General features: G+C 37.3%; 1 protein-coding gene across 1 annotated transcript; it reads left to right on the forward strand.

Moving 5' to 3' along the window:
• The first annotated feature begins 10,601 nt into the window (after positions 1-10,601).
• epor (erythropoietin receptor) lies at positions 10,602-18,522 on the forward strand. Its single transcript, XM_088343882.1, has 8 exons — positions 10,602-10,868; positions 10,971-11,106; positions 11,204-11,370; positions 11,881-12,032; positions 12,118-12,274; positions 13,734-13,821; positions 13,907-13,994; positions 16,145-18,522. Exons 1-8 carry the CDS (start codon positions 10,766-10,768, stop codon positions 16,553-16,555), a joined length of 1,302 nt encoding a protein of 433 aa, XP_088200008.1. The 5' UTR covers positions 10,602-10,765; the 3' UTR covers positions 16,556-18,522.
• Positions 18,523-18,600: the final 78 nt, after the last annotated feature.

Genomic DNA, 18,600 nt, shown 5'->3' on the forward strand with positions numbered 1-18,600 from the left:
GGTTTAAAACATTTTTTTTCAAACCTGGGGTCACCAACCCTTTTAAAGCTTGGGATGGCAGTAGCTCAAAAGGTAGATCGCTCGTTTTGGGATCAAGAGGCCGCAGGTTTAATTCTTTGCTTCTCCGTGTTATATGTCAAAGTGTCCTTGACACAGAATCCCTAATGCCCCCGATAAGCAGTTAGTTGTCTTGCATGGCTGACGCTGCAATCGGTATGTGAGTGTGTGAAGCGCTTTGGTAGGTCTTTATTGACTTGAAAGCGCTATGTAAATGCCAACCATTTACTGTACATTTAACAACAGCTGATGTGTGACGTAGTTAGCCCCAAAGTCAATGAAGTCAACATATATCAGAATAAAACCCCAAAAGTGATATTCAAATGACCCAAGAACCAAATCATTTGTATTACTGGTGACTTGTGGTACAGCAGGTCATAACTGATTCATACTCGTCAACCTATATGAATTTGTCATTTACACCTTTTTGCTTCTCTTTTTCAATACAATCTTAATCGGAATAATATCGTCAATTTACATACAAGTTTTTTGCAAATGATTTTATTTGATGAAACTTAATTTTCTTTGGTCATTTTGACAAAATCTCATTGACTAAGCAAGATTTTATTTTTGTGCGTGTGTGCATTGGTTCATCTCTGTCATTACTGTCTCTGAATTGGCAGGTAAAAAGAGAAAGACTATTAGTAAATCCCCAACTTGCAAAAACGGAAAGTATCTTGAATAACAAGAAGTGTGACATGCGTCTTGCAGTCATGAGGTCTATTGCAAAAAAACAAGATCAGGGATTTAGCCAGTATATGTTTGTTATTTTGGCTCAAATTTATCCTCTAGTCAGTTGCATGAAAGCCATTTAGGCCGGCTCCCCACTATGGTTATTTATTCTCTACAGCTAGCCTGCTCCAAACTAGGTTAACAACCAGACTAAGACTAAGATTGCATTAAAATTTTACATATAGGCTCTATTGTCTTCATTAAACTCCGTTGACCTTATAATTGCAACAGTCTGCTCCAGTATTTCACAATACATGCTTGAGTTCATGTTTTCCTCAATGAAATGCAATTCCCCAACTCCAGTTGCACTAATGCAGCCCCAGACCATGACATTCCCAACACCATGCTTGACATAAGGCACGACACAAACATGTTGTACTCCTGACCAGGCAATCATGCTTCACACCATCTGAGGCAAATAAATTAATCTTTGTCCCATCAGACCAGAGGATATCTTTCCAGTAAACCATGGCCTTTGTTGACAGACGTTTTTTTTAATGGTGTTAAAGCGATGTTTCCTTAGTGATGTTCTGTTAAACATTTTAATGGAATCACTGCAGAAATGTGAGGGGTGTAGTCACTGTTGTGTGATGCTGTATATTATTGCTTTTTTAGAAATTTTAATAAGTGCCCAAGAACCTGCAAAGGATGTATTAATGAAGTCTTAGACAAGGGTAATGTAGTATATATAGGTCCAATTTCCATTCATCTGTTCCCTTGTCAAAATGACAGGTTTTCCTTATTTTCTTGAAATCAAATATTCCCTCTGACACTTCATGTAATTACAGTACTACATTTGTTTACTGTTAATCCAAACGAAGGTACTTCCTAGGTTGCAGAATGTTCTTATATTTAATTTGGACTTGCTGCCGGGACCTTATTTGGCCAGAGAAGTTTGATCTATATGAATGATCAATGAAATAGAACAAAAACAAAAAAAAAATCAGGAAATCGATGAGAATAACATTTAGAATTGTCTTTATTGTCAGTGATAACAAGGTAGCGATTGTTGCTTACAAAATTAGACATGGGACTCCAGGATAAACATGTAACAAAGGACGTAAAAGAGAAAATTCTGATTAAAAAAAAGAAAGAATGTTAGAAAAAAATTGTCTTTATTGTATTGACCAGGAACCTTACCCAGGCCTTCCGCATTGCAAGTAAATATTCACATATTATCATATTTCTGAAAAAAATAAAAATAAAAATAATAAATAAATAAAAAACGTACAGAGCCGGTGCACAATTGCCATGTCCTTTCCTTGACAACATTTTTTGTGTAACATACATCCATCTATCCATATTCTGCACAGTTTATCCTCAGTAGAGTCGAAGGAGTGCTGGAGCCCATCCCAGCCATCTTCTAGCAGTAGGCAGGGGACACCCTGAAATAGTTGGTTTGTGTAACCTACTTCCTTAAAATTTCTCTCACATCCTAATAAGATTCCGTAAGGAGCTGTTGTTCAGCAGCCGTTAAAGACTATGGGCGGCATTTTTACATTTTCAGATCCGGGAGTTGATTGGCTGTAAGAGTGGCTGTTGGGCCCTAAACCCTTTTGATATGTGTTTCTTGACGCTCGGCTCGCCTATCACACCAGCACCTACCATGACTTGAATAACTAATATTATTTAGATTATAGGAACTGGTTTCCGTGGGTAACACTCTGCCTCTGCTCATTTAATTTCTGTTTTAGTTTGTGAAGGTTGGCACTAAACAAAGTGAAACTTTGCCTCTGGTGAAGAAAATGGTCTTTCACCTCTGCTGGTTTCTACTTTGGTCAGATGGAAATCAAAAACACGCGGGAATGGCCAAAAATCAAAGAATATCTATACAGAAGAACACAAACACATGCACACACATTCACATGCAAGCCTCCCCCCCCAAAAAAATTAAAAAGTAAAATTGATGCTATGATAAATCGTCTCGTATGAGAAACATTGAGTTCCTAAAAAAATTAAAAATACATCAGGACCTGGTCAAGGTTGGTAGCCTGGCAAGATTGGCTCAATATTTATAGTCCGCCACTTGTGTTGGATCTAGAAACACATAACACGATTAAATTACAGTTGTATTGTTTATCTTGGGTTGTAGTGTAACACTGTGGAGCAATTTCTTGCTAGTGTCAATCTGCAAATCTAGCAGCGTTGCTCTGGATCTGGCATTTCATAAAAATATGTTTAATGGAATAAGTTTGGGACATCTGGAAACATCCTCTGGACTCTGTATAGCTGAATCCACAGTGAGGTAGAAGCCAATGTTGGAGAAGCAGAGCTTTTTGGTTTCGTTCCTTGAGAAAGAGTCATGCCAGGATGATTTAAATTCACGTGTAGCGACAGCAATCAATCACTGGCATCTGGACCAAATTGACGTCAGAACCCACAGACACTCCTGAGTTGGCACCCCAAGACACTCAGTGAAGCAACAGTCCCCAGAAGGAAAGGCTATGATAGAGCTAATATTTGCGACTGTATGACTTTGGTAGGTTTGGTTGCAGAGTTTTGATGCATTACGAAGTTGGGTCCACTTAAGTTTTCTCTATGCTTCTTCCAGATCAGAGGTCGGGAACCTTTTTGCCATAATAGCAAAATATTGAGATCATTTTGGGAGAAAGAGCCCGAGCATATATTATAAGACAAATTTCAGCAAACCCGCTCTCTGGACAATAGCTAGTTTCCATCGTATTTTATTCCACTATGTGTTGTTAGATGATTTGATCAAATGTATGAAATAAAACTAATGCCAAAGCCTGTCTCCCATATAAAACAAATATACCACTTATAAACTTGTCGCCTTCCAACAGTTACCTAAGATCATTGAGGCCTTGAACCTTCATTTCGTAAATAATGGATAATGGTTTCAAAACAAGGTGAGAGCAGAGTTGTTTTGTAAATATGTCTAAAAAAAAACTGCAGACGAAAAGTTTATGGATGTATTTCCCTTTAGCGCTGTGGGTAGGTGTGAGAGGGGAGAGTGCTGTGATGCATAGCTCCACCCAGCCCTAACGCTCACCCAATCAAACTGACTATCTTTTTTGGGTCATTACAATTTGTTGTGTGGGTTTTGTTCAGTGTCTCACATTGAACATTCCTTATAATGAGCTTCCGTATAAAGGATTATTTAGCGATGTGCAGCCAAAACTGGGTCTGTTGGTGAACACTTTGACCGTAAACTGTAGGTAAAACTGTTCCCTTAATATACTGGACCAAACTTTATGCATGATTAGAGTTGCTATGGCAATGCATGCTCAAACCCATTGGCACTTTTAACATTTTATCACCGAGCCATGTGTGCTTATAAAAGGAGCCATATATGACTTGCAAGCCATGGGTTCCAGACCCCTGTTCTAGTCAAATCCGTTTTTTGCCAGTAGACTTCAGACAGGACTGACAAACATGTCCTGTTACATGTATCTCAATTACTTTAAAATGTTTGTTCAGGGGTAGCTATCCTTGGTCCTCAAGAGCCAATGGTCCCATTGGTTTTCAATTACTCCAACACAGTTGATTTAATGAGCGGGGGATCCCAAGGAAACCACTGGCCAGCCAATACACAGTTTCTCAATAAGAAGATACGAGTATGGTTCTTGTATCCATCCAATATTCTTAAGAATATGCAGCTCTCAAAATAAATACATCTAGGTAAACCCTGAAGTCATCTAGTTTGAGTCCATTAGCATAGGACATGGGTTACCTGTTATGCAGACAGTGTATAGAGCTCTTCGTGTTGGACACATACACAAGGTCCTATGCTCTTGCTGAGCGTAAGCCAAATATAAGTGCTTTCTAAATTTGTGCATTGGCAGCATTGTGTGGTCCATGGCCAGACACTCGATTGCTCTGTTAAAGTAAAGTATGTGTACTTTTCTTCAAAAGAGCAACTACTTTCCTTGGCACCTGACTGATCATCTTTTATTTTATTCAGACGCTTTTTAAGCATTATGTTAAATTTTGGTAAATACATAGAACAAGAAAAAACAATAAAAAGTTTTGAAAATGAGTAGGCCAATAAGTAGTCATAATTATATTATTTTGAAAATGTGACACCTTTGTTAAATTCTCGTAAAAGTAAACATTTTAAAAGTGGTGGTTTTAAAATCCGTAATAATAAGAATTCATCCCATTAATTTCACTTTTGTAAATGTTTTCTTTCTATTTCTTAAGAAATATCTGTCGTTATTTACTGATGATATTGGTATCTGATACCTTAATCACGACTCCAGAGTTTAGTATTGTACTGGTACCAGTAAAGAAAGAAATCATAGAGTAACTGACATTTCTGGTTAAAAATAATGATGAAAAAGTGTAATAAAAATGTTTTATCACATTAAAACCAAAAATATTCCTTAAGTGATCATTTGGGTCGACTCCAAGATTCCCTTTTACCACGACGCCTGTGTATGTTCTGGTTACACATAAATCAATTTCAGCAGGCTGGCACAATTTGTAACACAAAGTAGCTGTGAGTTATTTTATTATCTTTTTTGGCAACAGTGACACTGCATGGATAAGTGAGTAATTTGAGTTATGAGCCATTAGTAACCTTCTAAAAAACAAAAAAGTGGGCAAACGAGCACGTTTGTAAACAAAATGTAGATGTGCAATTTTAAACTGTTATTTTCTTTCCTATTCATTAACCACAAAGTCATTACACACAGGAAGGCAATTTGTTTGATTTATTCACCCAAAATTTGCATATCATATCAGAGACTCTTGAGCTATAAATGTAGATTTAGTCTTCTGTCATTATGTGATGAGTATGACTATTAGGGGTGGGCGAATCGATCCAAATATCAATATTATCAATACTAAACAGGTATTTTGTTCTGGGATCAATTTTTTCAAAGTGCTGTTTCTCTACGTAGACAACGCATCCCCTCTCTCTCACACCCAGCGCCCTCTCCAATTCTCTGATGTCGAATAATTAAATGTAGTAGGTCCCCTTAGGGAAATTCATTTTCACCTACTGAACCTGGGGTGTGCAGTTGGTGCTGTTGCAACAGAGAGTGCGCGAAATGACCTATTTACACCAGGCAGTCTCCCATCTGAGTACTAACCAGGCCCTGCTTAGCTTCCAGAGATTGGCCGCACTCAAGGTGGGAAGGGCATAAACAAGACTTTGCCAGAGTATGTACCTGACAGGTACACTTTTATGACTACTTGACGAGTCCCTGGCCACTGGCTGGGCTGCTGCATCCAGCCTTCCATGCAGGAGAGAGAGCGAGGAAAAGTTTTAGGCAGCCACGTCGATCTGCTCACCTCTACCAAAAACTAAAAGTGATTAAGGCAAACAGGAAGCACATTGCTATTTGGACTTTTTTTCAACTATACACAAAATACAATTGTGCTCTTTGCAAGGTGAGCTTTTTTCATGAGTATAATGTATGTGCAATTTTTGTGTTACCAGAGAAGCAGACCACTTTACTTTAAGTAATATAATCACATGTACATTTTTCGTGAATTTGTATTACTTTAGTTTCGTTTGATAAATTTCTCGTAACTTATTTTTGAAGCATTGTATTAGATAAAATATTTAACTTCGAACTAATGTAATAAAAATACATGGAACATTTACATGTGATCTAATTCATTGAAGTCAATATTTAGGGTTGGATTAATTTTTTTGAGTGTACGAAATAGGACAATGACCTGTGTAATTTGTGTCGTAAAGTGGACCGCTATTGTGGCAACACCACATTTTTACATATACACATGAAAAAAGCTCACCTTGCAAAGAGCATTGAGCTGCTACCAAAAGTGTAAACATGTTGCTGCTCCTAAACATAGATCTGTAAATCTGTCACTTTGGCAACAGAACCCAAAAGGATGCTTACTGACCTTGTTTTCAAAATTTTGCACGATAAAAGACATTTTAGTCGTCTTGTTAATATTGTTTTTTAGTACTTTTGTTTTCGTTACATGCTGCTTTTTTGACTCTCTTGGCTTTTGATTAAAACAGGTATGATATAAAAATGTACATCCATATTTTTATTACCTTTATAGTTATTTTTTTTGTAAAAATCAGTTTAGGGCTCAAATGTTTTGTGCTATCCTTGTTTTTATTAATAAAATAATTCAGGGGGGCAATGATTCTATTATTCAATGAACATGAAGTTACCAAGCAAAAAGTATCTGATTGGTATCGATCAATACTACGCCGTATAAGTTGGATCGGATCAATATAAAAATCCCAGTATTGTTCACCCCTACTGAATATATCTTAAGATTCATGCTGCAACAAAAACAAATATAACTTTTTAGAGTGCAAAAAAACACAGTGATCGGGAACCACCAGACCACGAACCAATAGCGGGTCGTGGGTCGTTTGGTACCTGGCTGCACCTCAAGAACATTTTTTGTTTGTACCATGTTTATTTGTGTATACGTAGAAACATGGGTAATTGTTTAGCCAAAACAACATTTTATCCACTTATTTACTATTCCTATATGCCGTGAGACCTTTTCTATTTTTTTTTCTTTTTATATGCTAATTATCCTCTCATGAAGCAATACAAGAGAATATATCTGATAGTCCATTTTACTTATGAATCTGTTTTAAATATCATTACAATTATAAAATAAATCATATAAAACAAAATCCCTGCAATTATTTTGCTCATTTTAATTGTTATTTTCTTATTTTACTAAAAAAAATGTAAGTGCAGAAAATAAACTGTTTCACTGGAAAATACTTGTTTTTGTTATTTTTCTAAATAATCAAGATAAAATATAGAAAACATCAAAATTATTAACCATTGTGAATAGCCTGTGGTACATCTTGAGCCACAGTGACCAGGAGGTAAAGCACTCGTCTTGGGATCAAGATGTCGCAGGTTCGATTCCTGGCTCCTCTGTGTCATATGTCGAAGTGTCCTTGGGCAAGACACTGAATCCCTAATGCCCCCGATAAACAGGTCGTTGCCTGACGCTGCTATCGGGGTGTGAGTGTGTGTGTGTGTGAATGTATAAGTGTGAAGCACAGTGTGAAGCACAGTGTGAAGCACATAGTAAAGCGTTTTGGGAGGTCTTCATTGACTTGAAAAGCGCTATATAAATGCAGACCATTTACATCTAAGCATAAAAAAACATAAAACTGTTGCCAGAAAGGGATGATCGTGCCTCAAGATTTTTTTACAAAAAGATTGAGAAACAGTCTTATATGATATTTTGTCAAATCATGATTTCAGATCAATGAAAATCCTGACAGTGGACCCTATTCATCTACACTGGTAGAGATTCCCTCTACTAGTTCCACTACAGCCAGGAGGTGGATGTTTTTTCAAAAACCCTATTGACCGTCAGTTAACAATTTGTGTGTGTTTTTTTTTTTTTTTAAATATTGAATCTGTGTAAAAATCATCTTCCTATGATATTGGTCTTTTGATGGTAAAAAAGTGTATATATTCAAGAATAGGAATGACTATTTTTGTTTTCATTTTGAAGCGGGAAATATCAAACACCACGCTAACTATTGTTCTTATGTCAACAGTAGCAATTTCCAACCCTCCTGGTTCCTGTTACCATTTCCCTATGCCTGGTTCAAGTGTCTAGCGCAACTTGAGTTCAATGTCATTAAACAGTAACAATATGCAACCGCTTTCCCCATTTCAACTGCCGCAAGGAAGAGCTGGATTGCGTTACAAGAAATAGGATTGTTAACGAAATTACCCGAGGCATCATATCAGGAAACAGCTGCGTCTGCCCCAGAGATAACACCGGTCAAACTGAGAAAACAAGAGTGCAGAATAATGATAAGAAACCGTTTATGTTTTCCTCTTAAAGTAAATAGTGCACTGGTTCTTTAAAGTATTGAGAGCATGTCTCTCAAGTCAGTGAGTCTAATTAATAGGCCTGGGCAATACTGGGAATGTTGGTATTGATCTGATACAAATAAATACATGGTAGTATTGATAGATTCTGTTCCAATACCAAAACCTATTGCTTGGAAATTTCATGATCATTGAATAATGAAACCCTTCCTTTTGACTTAATTTATAATTACGCTAAACACAGCACAAAGATTTTCGGAAATAAAAGTGTTCCATGTTTTATTAAATAACTACATTTAACAGTATTTAAACATACATTGAAATATATGTATTACCATCATTTCAGAACAAAAGCAAAAATAATAATAATACTTTATAACAATGTGAACTAGAGAACTAAAATACCTTTCACAGCACAATATTTGGAAAATAAAGATAATTCTAATAACGTGTCAATTGTCTCTCGTTGGCTCTGTGGGCATAGTGAAAACAGATTTACAGGTTTTTGTTCAGAAACAGTAATAGGTTTAATTTTTTTGGGTGCACGTCATTGCTCGATGGAGGGTGAGTTACTTTAATTTGTCAATTTAAATTTGTGGTGGTGTCCCAGTTGAAGACCACTTTATCACACAGATAACACCTGGCATTGTCTTTTTCTGGAGTTGAAAAAATGTTCAAACTGCACATCCCATTTGCCTCTGTCTTTTTCAGTTTCTGGTAGGGTGGCCGCAAAGATTTGGCCCTCTATTCTGCCTGGCAGGCAGGATGCAGAAGCAGGCCATGTAGGGAGAGGTGCTAAATGTGTGCCTGTCATTAACCCACTCAGGCAGAGACATAAAGCGTTACCGATGTCGCTGTCTGAGAGATAAAAGGGCTGCGCTATCTAGATAGAGAAGAGGCACACTAAGGAAATTGGTGTAGGAGTGAAGTATCGATCCCAGGACAATAGTATTGATCTAAGTATCGATAACAATGACATTTGGATCGATCCTTCCACCCTTACTAACTAGATGTTTATTAATACATGGACTGTTACAAGAATGGTAAATTGTGTTCAGATAAATGCAACACGATTAGGGCAAAAATATAATGCTGGGTAGTAAAGGTATTTCTTTTATATCAGTTATACAGGGTGTTCCGAAAGTCTTAATTACATTTTGACATTGAATATCTCGGAAACTATTGAGGATACTAAAACACATCTGGTAAGTTCAGAAAGTTTGTAATCTCTGTTTTTACACGAAATAAGATGCTCAATGCGAGCACCATTGGTAGCATGAAGCACATCAAGCCTATGGTCAAATTCCATTGGTTGCAACAGCTTCTGTTATGTGTGCCTTTAGCATATCCATGTCTTTTGGAGTAGCGGCACATAGACTAATCCATATACCTACAAACTCCTGCAAAAATAAATCGCATGGTGTGAGATCTGGGTGGCCAGGACATGAGACAAAGATCATTCTGCCCAGACCATCCAATCCATCTATGTTCAGATACTGTTTAACCTATACCATATCACTATAAACTTCCTCTTTGCAGGTGGGTCCTTTCTGAACTTTTTGGTGAAATGCACGTTTAACAACAGTCTATTATTCAGTTTTTGCAAATTCAAGCACACGAAATGCTTTTTCTGGTTGAGTGAACGCCATGAATGAGTCTCAAAAGAAATACAAAAATAAATAGCCCTACAAAAGAATGCAATGTAATTACAGTAGCTTTTAAATGACACATCTTTTATCTTACTACCGTTCATAATTAAGAAGGTATACAGACTTCAAATGTGCCCAAGACTTTTGGAACACCATGCATTTTGCAGGAGCAAGGGCATTTTATACATATATTTATATACATAGGTAGACTGATCATGTAGATAGCTAGGAAAGAACTCCATCTAGCCATAATTGTCAATGAGTCCAACTCCCAACCACCGAAGACGGTAAAGTGAAAAAAGTTTCGGCCATGTGCTTTGGCCCCTCCTCTTCGTCACCTTAGCTGATTTTAAGAGCAAGTAAACAACCTCGCGCACATCTTATCAGCAAAGAGCAGCCTCGTAACCGTGTTGCACTATCCATGGTATCTGAAACCAAAACAGGACAAGCCCCCTTCAGGAGTAAAGTTGTGCAGATGCGCGCCTGTTTTTTTTCTACTCCTTCTCATGTTGTACACAACAGTACAGCACCCGTCATCTTGTTTGCTGAGGAGACGGGAGGATGACATGTGATCACCTGAGACACCTATGGGCACTTTCCACTATTCTCTGCACCATTGGGGTCACCTCCAGCATCCCAGGAACATCTGATTTCCACAGGAAAGGTAGGCCTGAACCATACATTACCGTTTAAGTCTATAATTACCTCCTGTACCTGTAGTAAGGGATTAATATTTTGCCCTTGCAATTCTAATCTTGGAATTTAGTCTCCATAATGCTGAAAGAGGAGCACGAAACCCCCAAATGCTTTGCAGAAAGCAGAAAAGATTTCACCTGCTTCTGGGAGGAAGACGAGGAGAGGGCTGGCTCTGTGGATCAGTATTCCTTCAAATATGCCTACCAGTAAGACCTTGTCACGTGATCATCAACAGAGAAGTCGTGTGGCGTCGTGTACCATTGTTTTCTCAACTATTTTTCTGCCTTTCTGCGTCTTTGATAGAAATGAAAACAGCAGCAAATGCCCACTGACTGCCCAGCAGACACAGGCAGGAAAGAAACTGTTTATCTGCCACCTGAATCAAGCATCTATGTTTGTCCAAATGAAAATTGAGATTTATCATGAAGGAAAGATGATACACAATCGTAGCCTTCTTGTGGAACTTTTGTGTAAGTTACCATTTTATGATAATTGTTATCTAAAAGTGTCAAAAACACTCACAAATGTTCAACCTTAATCTAGCGTGCGGAGGTAAAATGCCATATGTTCGACATGCCTGATATATAATGTTTTTTTTTGCAGATAACTTTGATGATTTTAGGTATTCTTTTATTTTACTACATCCAAACGCCCCACCCCAAAATTAAAAATATTTATAATACCCATTTTTTCGTATTTTGCTATATTTTATGTATTTTCCGTAAAATTAAAATGAGAAAACAACTACCCTAAATATACGAATTTGTCTTATGTTTCAAAGTTCAGTAAAATAAATCATTTGGTGGACTGAGTGACGGTTTTATTTTTATTTTCTTTCATTTATGTTACCAGCACGCAATGCCTTATTCAGTTGTATGTATATAATAGGTAATACATGGGTAGCTTCACATTCAACAGATCATCTCCCATGACCCATCATGAGACAAATCCTAGCACATTAATCACTCATTTTCCAACAGTTCTGCTGGATCCTCCCGCAAATGTGATAGTGAGTGCAACAAGTAAACAAGGTCAGCTGAACGTCAGCTGGATTCCTCCTTCTCTCAGACATATGGAGGACAGCTTGATGTACGAGGTCTCCTACGTAATGGCCGGCAGCCATGAGGAACAGGTACCACTTATTTTATAGCTCACGTTTATTGTTGTCTTTGATAAAACTGAGTTTTATGAATAATTATATGGCCTTTTTTTTGCAGGTAGAGGTTGTAAGAGCCACCTCCAGGATGGTGTTAAGGGGCCTCCAGGCAGGTGCAAAGTATATCGTGCGGGTTCGGGTAAAACTGGATGGAATTAGCTATAACGGCTACTGGAGTGTGTGGAGTGGTCCAGTTTTCATGGAGACACCGCCGGCTGGTTTGTATCTAAATTAAGTAATCCTTTAAAAGGGGACAAAAAAGTACATAAGCAGAGAAAGGAAACATTTTACAAAGCAGAAAGAACTTCCGTATTTATTCATGTATGAAGCACTATTTATTTTTTACCTAAAATAGAATATAAAGATTTGATGTGTGTTATACACCATGCACTTTATACACTTTGGTTGTCACGGGAATCAAATCCCAGAGAACGACGACCTCTAACCGCTGGACGACCAGTGATAGTGAAACCTTAAGAAGAGACATTGGGTTTTATCTTATTATCACACTATCTTTAGTCACGGTACCAGAGAGGAATGTTAATTTTGTTGTGCATTCCGCATGCTACAATGACAATAAATTTGTCTCTTACAATGCTTTGAATAGAATAGAATTATCATTGCACAATCAAATTAATCGCTGGTACCATGACTAAAAATACTGTGAAAGTGAGATCAAATTTATTGCCTTTTTATATATTCATCTATACCAGTCAGAGTCTCAACTGGTCTGACTTCAGAATCACCGATTACACCCTAATGACAAGCTGCAAACCAAGTCAAGAAAAAAAAACTTCTCAAATTTATCAAAAAAGGGATTGTCCAGTTTAATGCAGAGATAGAAGAATAAATTTACCCTTTCTTCAAAAAACAAATTGAACAGCAAAACCAAAACGTCTTCAAGTACCGTATATACTCCCATACAAGCGACCCCCTAAAACTGCTTATAAATAGCCACATACTAAAATAAATTTGTATCAAAAGTAGGAATTTAATTATGTAGATGATAAAGATTAATATACCAGTATAAAGCTAAAAAAAATACAATTTTTAAACCATTCACTGTACCTCTCAGCAGCACTTCAATGGCAGACACCCGTACACCATTTTTGTATTTCACAATCATTTCCTTCTTCAACTCAATCTTTGTTGTCACAGTTTTACATGTTTCCTTCTCCTTATCACTAACTTTCTTGGGACCCATTATTATGGGAAGAAAAAGGAAATAAATCAAACAAAATCACAGTAAAATGAGACGTGGTCCCTCTCAAACATCTGGATGGTGCCAATAGACTGAATAGGAAGTGATCGAGTGGGGCATTATCACTATCTACTGTTAAGGAATGTAATTAGTCCTCGTTTTTTTCTAGTTTTTAGCATTATTTTTTGCACAGGGCCCACGGCCCACTGAAAACGGGTCCATAACCCACTTTCGATCCCAACCCACTAGTTGAAAAACACTGATCTGTACCACTGGTGGTCCAGTGCTCTCAATGCCATGACCTGGGTTTGCTTCTTGTTGCATTCAAACACAAAGATGAGCTGTGAAAAGATGAAACTAAATTGTATACCGTTTTCTAAAAATTGGGGGTGCGTTTTGTACACAAATGAATACAGTAACTTACATAGGATAACTGATTAGAGCCCCCCACTCAATACTTTACTATTCTTTCACAGAATTCAACCTCCTCATTGTCTTCCTAATTCTCACCATGTCGTTTATCCTCATGGTGCTGTCTTTGACTGTACTGGTCTCCAATCGCAGGTAACAATGTTGATCTAAAGAAAAAAAAGAATAAAAAATATCAGTCCACAGGGGGAGGAATGATATAGAATCTGTGTTTTTTCAGGTTTCTGAGAAAGAAGATTTGGCCGACTATTCCGACTCCTGATGCAAACTTTCAAGGCCTTTTTACTGATTATGGCGGAGATTTTCAGGTGAGAACAAGATGAAAAAGCGGAAAAGCATCAATAGAAATGGCTTGCTTGTAAATATGTTGTGATTTGTCATGTGTCACTCAAGATTTATATACAAATGTCATGATCAGATTCATATCACAATATGGATTGAATTTCAAATAATTATCACAATACTGTGGGGCAAAAGTCAACGTTAAAAAAATAAAGAAAGAAAACCTAAACATTGAAAGATAAAAAAATGAAAGAAAAAGAAATCCCTTGAATGTGTGTTCCTATTGACCCTGAACATATCATGGTTGTCAATTAGGCAGGCCGCATTGGGTTAAGTTATTTGGGCAAGGGGCCAGTCTGAGAGAACAAAGCAATTTTTAAATTTATGAATAAATATACATGCAGACATCTACATGTTATATTTATTTCTATTTGTTTTAAATAGATTAGTTTAATCAATTTCACAATTCGAAAGAACAAGCAATATGGCAAAGTCCCTGTTTCAAGCACTTAGTTTGACATTTAGTTTCGTAGTTATACAGTAGTATTTTTAGTAGTATTTCTGCAGTCGGATTTTTGTAGTATTCCTTTAGTATGTTTGCAATTTTACTGCAGTTGTATTTTTGTAGTATTTCTGTTGTAATCTTTTGTAGAGGTAATTTTGTATCATAGTATTACTGTATTAGTATTTATGTAGTATTTCTATAATATTGTTTTCTTTTCAGAAGAAAGCAAAATATGGTCCCTATTTTTTAAGCACAAAATTTGATCATGAGTTTTACAGTAATTTGGCAGTATTTCTTATCGAAGTATTACTGTAGTGGTATTTCCGTGGTAGTAGCATAGTATTTTTCCCTTTTCAGAATGAAAACAAAATAATATATCATGTCTCTGTTTTAAGCACAAAATTTTGTATTGTCAGGACCAGAACAGAGACAGGACCCACTCGCGTAACGTTTCTCACAGTTTTATTGGGAAGAAGGGAAAGGTGCGCACACACGATCCGGAGATCGCTGGTCGCTGGGAGTAGGATGCTCAGACGCGGAAGTGGCACTTCCGTGGCGAGCGATGGCAGTATCGGGAATGGAAAAAACGGGTCAGAAGCCAGGATAGAAGAGCCAAAAACGTGATCTGGATCGGAAACAAGTCGAAAGCCAAGAGAGGAGAGTAGACGTGGTCGAGATAAAAAAAAAAAAACGGATCGTTATTCGGGGCAGGAGAACAGACGAAGTCGAGATCAAAACAGGTCGTAATTCGGGACAGGAGAGCAGACGTGGTCTAGCTCAAAACGGATCGTAACGGGTGACTAACAGGAGCAAAAAAACAGGACAGGCAAAAAAGACAGACCCACAAAAGGGGACTGAAAGGACCGAGTATGAATACTGACAGGGAGCCAATCTGTCAATGAGCTTCAGCTGGCGCCACACAGGCTGGGCCAATTGGGCGCCATGGCAACCGTGAGAGATATTTAGTTTTGTATTAATATTGTTGAGTTTCTGTAGTATTTCTTCAGTAGTATTTTTGTTGTAGAAACACAAAGGGATAATGGGAACAAAGTGGGCACCAAAAAACTTTTTTTATTTGTCGTAGATTATTTACTATTATTTAATTCATACATCTTATTTTTCATTATATACAGTGTCATTATATTTGACCATTTTACATTTTCATTCACCCACAATACCAATTTTTCATCCCACTACCATCAAGGTGCAGATACAGAACAATCAGATTTAGGAGGGCCTGCCCTAGGAAAAGCCTGATCCCCTCTGCCATTAACTTACTAAACAACAGGCCACGTTGACCCATCCAATCAATCTGGTCTCATTATCCCACTGCCATGTATATTTATCATTCTTCTGTTTTATTTTTATTTTTATTTTATAATGTAATGTCTGTTCTTTTTCCTGGTACAGTCGGGGGGAAATATCCTTAAGGGGACCAAAAAAACGAAACCTAAATCTAAATATCACAACATTGCCACTATCATGATATCCACAAGTTTCACAGTCTATCATTTTGGTTTATTAAACATTTCCAAGCACAAAACAGTCAAGCCACCTAAATTAAACCGGGGTATCCCTTTTTAAATTCACTGAACAATCGGCAAAAATGCTTATGTCTTGTTCTGACATAATTCAACACCATGTTCATTCAATTGTTTTGTCCTTGCACAGGAGTGGTTGAAGCACACAAATGGGGTCCTCTGGTCAACCCCAACATATTTTTATGATGAGGAATACCCAACTTCCCTAGAAGTTCTTTCAGAGCTAAGCCTGAGCCCCTCAATTCCTCCTCCACCTCTACCACCGAAAAGGTTAACACTCCAATACACCGAGGAGGATGTACAAAATGGTCTGGATTTAGCACAGAGAAAAATGCCACCAAATCACTGGCTGTTGGAAAACGTAAAGACGCAGAATCAGTGCACTATTCCTTGCTCACAGTCGTCTCTACTTGGGTCTCAGGACACTTATGTCACCCTCGCTGGAATCAACCACAACCAGGACAATCACACTCTGGGGGAGACTTTTCCCCTCGAGGCCCGTTTGGCTTTCAAAGAGACAATGCTGTCTGAAGTTCACTGATTCGCGTCTGTATTGCAACTTCATTTCCCAGGATAACCCAAAGATATTTGCAATCGACTGTATTCCCAAAAGAGCAATTTCCTGTGATTCCAACTCATGGATTAACCTTCTTCCTGCCAGTCCGGACTTCAGGAACAATTTTACCTAAATGGAGAGGACCAAGGCAGGCTGAAGACTGTTTGCCATTATCAGCATTGTCAGAGGCATATGTAATCCCTCCGTCACTTTTTACTTTTGAAATTTTTATTATGTTAACAGTGCATAGAACAGGGGTGGGTAAACTATGGCCTGTGGCCCAAACGCCTCAGGCTTTATAATCCTTTACACCGAAAGAAGTATTTTGTCCTGGTTGTAGTTTGAGGTATTTCCGGTCGTATATTGTCTTTGTGGTATTTTCTGTCGTATTTTGTCGTTGTTGTCTTCTGTCACAAGAAAATGCTGTTCAAATGAAGGGGGAGGCAGGTTGTTAGGTATAAACTGACGGAGCTTTTAACCTATTACTTCATCATCACTGATCCACCCCTGTATTTGAAAATGTTGTTGTGACAAAGTACGACAAAATACAACGACGATATACAATGACAAAATACAAAAGAAAAAAAATCATGAAATAAATAGCAAAATTAATCAATGACTCAATGATAAAATACATCAAAAAAAGAATCAATTGCATTTTTCTATTTTATTTAGGTATTACGTGATTTAAATTTGTGTTCATGCATATGTATGACATCTAGTTTATAGGTATGTATTTATTTATACATTTATTATGGCAAGATCAATCCTCTATACAGTAATTCTTCAGTTACAAAAAATAAAACTATTACCTAACTCTTCTAAGTCTGCACTGATGTCAATGAAATGTATACAAGAATTACAACAAACACACTGTATTTGTAAATAAATACAATACGCTTTTGTGTATGATACAATTATCTCAACTGTTACTTTGTCGGCTGAGAATGCCTTCTACCCTTTTAGTGTTGACTGCTTTACCTCAGTACTGTCATCTAAAGAGCGTAAAAGGTAGTTGACTCCACACTAATTACTTGTGTTCATAGTTATTTGCTTTTGTATTTTGTCTAACAAAAGTACAGGTATATATTGAAAAACATATGCACAATCTGTACTTGAAACATAGTAATGATCAACAATTGACACCATGTCAAGATAGTTATCATAGTTTAAGGTCTCTGTGCCAAAATTTGAAGAAGGCGAAATTGGATTACTAAATGAATTTATTGCGTTTTTATTGACACACTGGGGAACAATTGAGATTCAAATACCAACATATTGTATAGCCAAAAGTTGTAACGTGATACTTGCAGCATCTGTTTTTAAGGATTAAAAAAAAAACAAATATGTGTATATCAAGTATCCAAAATAAGGAAATCAATTATCTTGCATTTTGTCTTTTTTATATTATGTTATTCTGCATGACTTCACAAATATGTGATTTAAAAAATAAATGAGCAGTGGATGATCTTTCCACTAGTTTCACAGTACATGGATCTCGAGGTTGTAGGGGCATCACTTCTTGTGGTGTGTATTGGGCAGCCTGGCGGAGCCCATCCCTCTTTAGGCAGTTTTTTTTAGGTAAGGTTTCTTCTCCCCTAATTGAAACAGATAGTACAGAATTCCATGGTTACAGGGGAAGTCTCCTAAACTGACTCAGATACAGAACTTTCACCATCTGGTTGCTGTTGTTTTTGGTGTAAGACTTCATCCTGGACCTTGGCATTGACAGGCAGTGGCCCAGCTTCCCTCCAAAGACTTATGGTACACGTGTGACAATTCTGATACCAGATTCAAAATCTCTGTGGGAAAACCCTTTCATTTGGAATTTTTGAGTATCACATCATACAACACATATGTTGCTTTCATATTCTTGCTTAACAACAAACTTTGTGGAGATGACGTTATGTCCATTGCATTTCTGACATATTAAAGGCTCTTTGTCCAGTAAAGGACCTTGCATTTCGTTTATATTTGTATCTATCCGTCCATCCATTATCTGCACCGCTTGTCCTCAGTAGGGTCGCGGG

This window comes from Urocampus carinirostris, chromosome 1, assembly GCF_059441175.1.
Source record: "Urocampus carinirostris isolate Australia breed hairy pipefish chromosome 1, RoL_Ucar_1.0, whole genome shotgun sequence".
In the NCBI taxonomy this organism is placed as follows: domain Eukaryota; kingdom Metazoa; phylum Chordata; class Actinopteri; order Syngnathiformes; family Syngnathidae; genus Urocampus; species Urocampus carinirostris.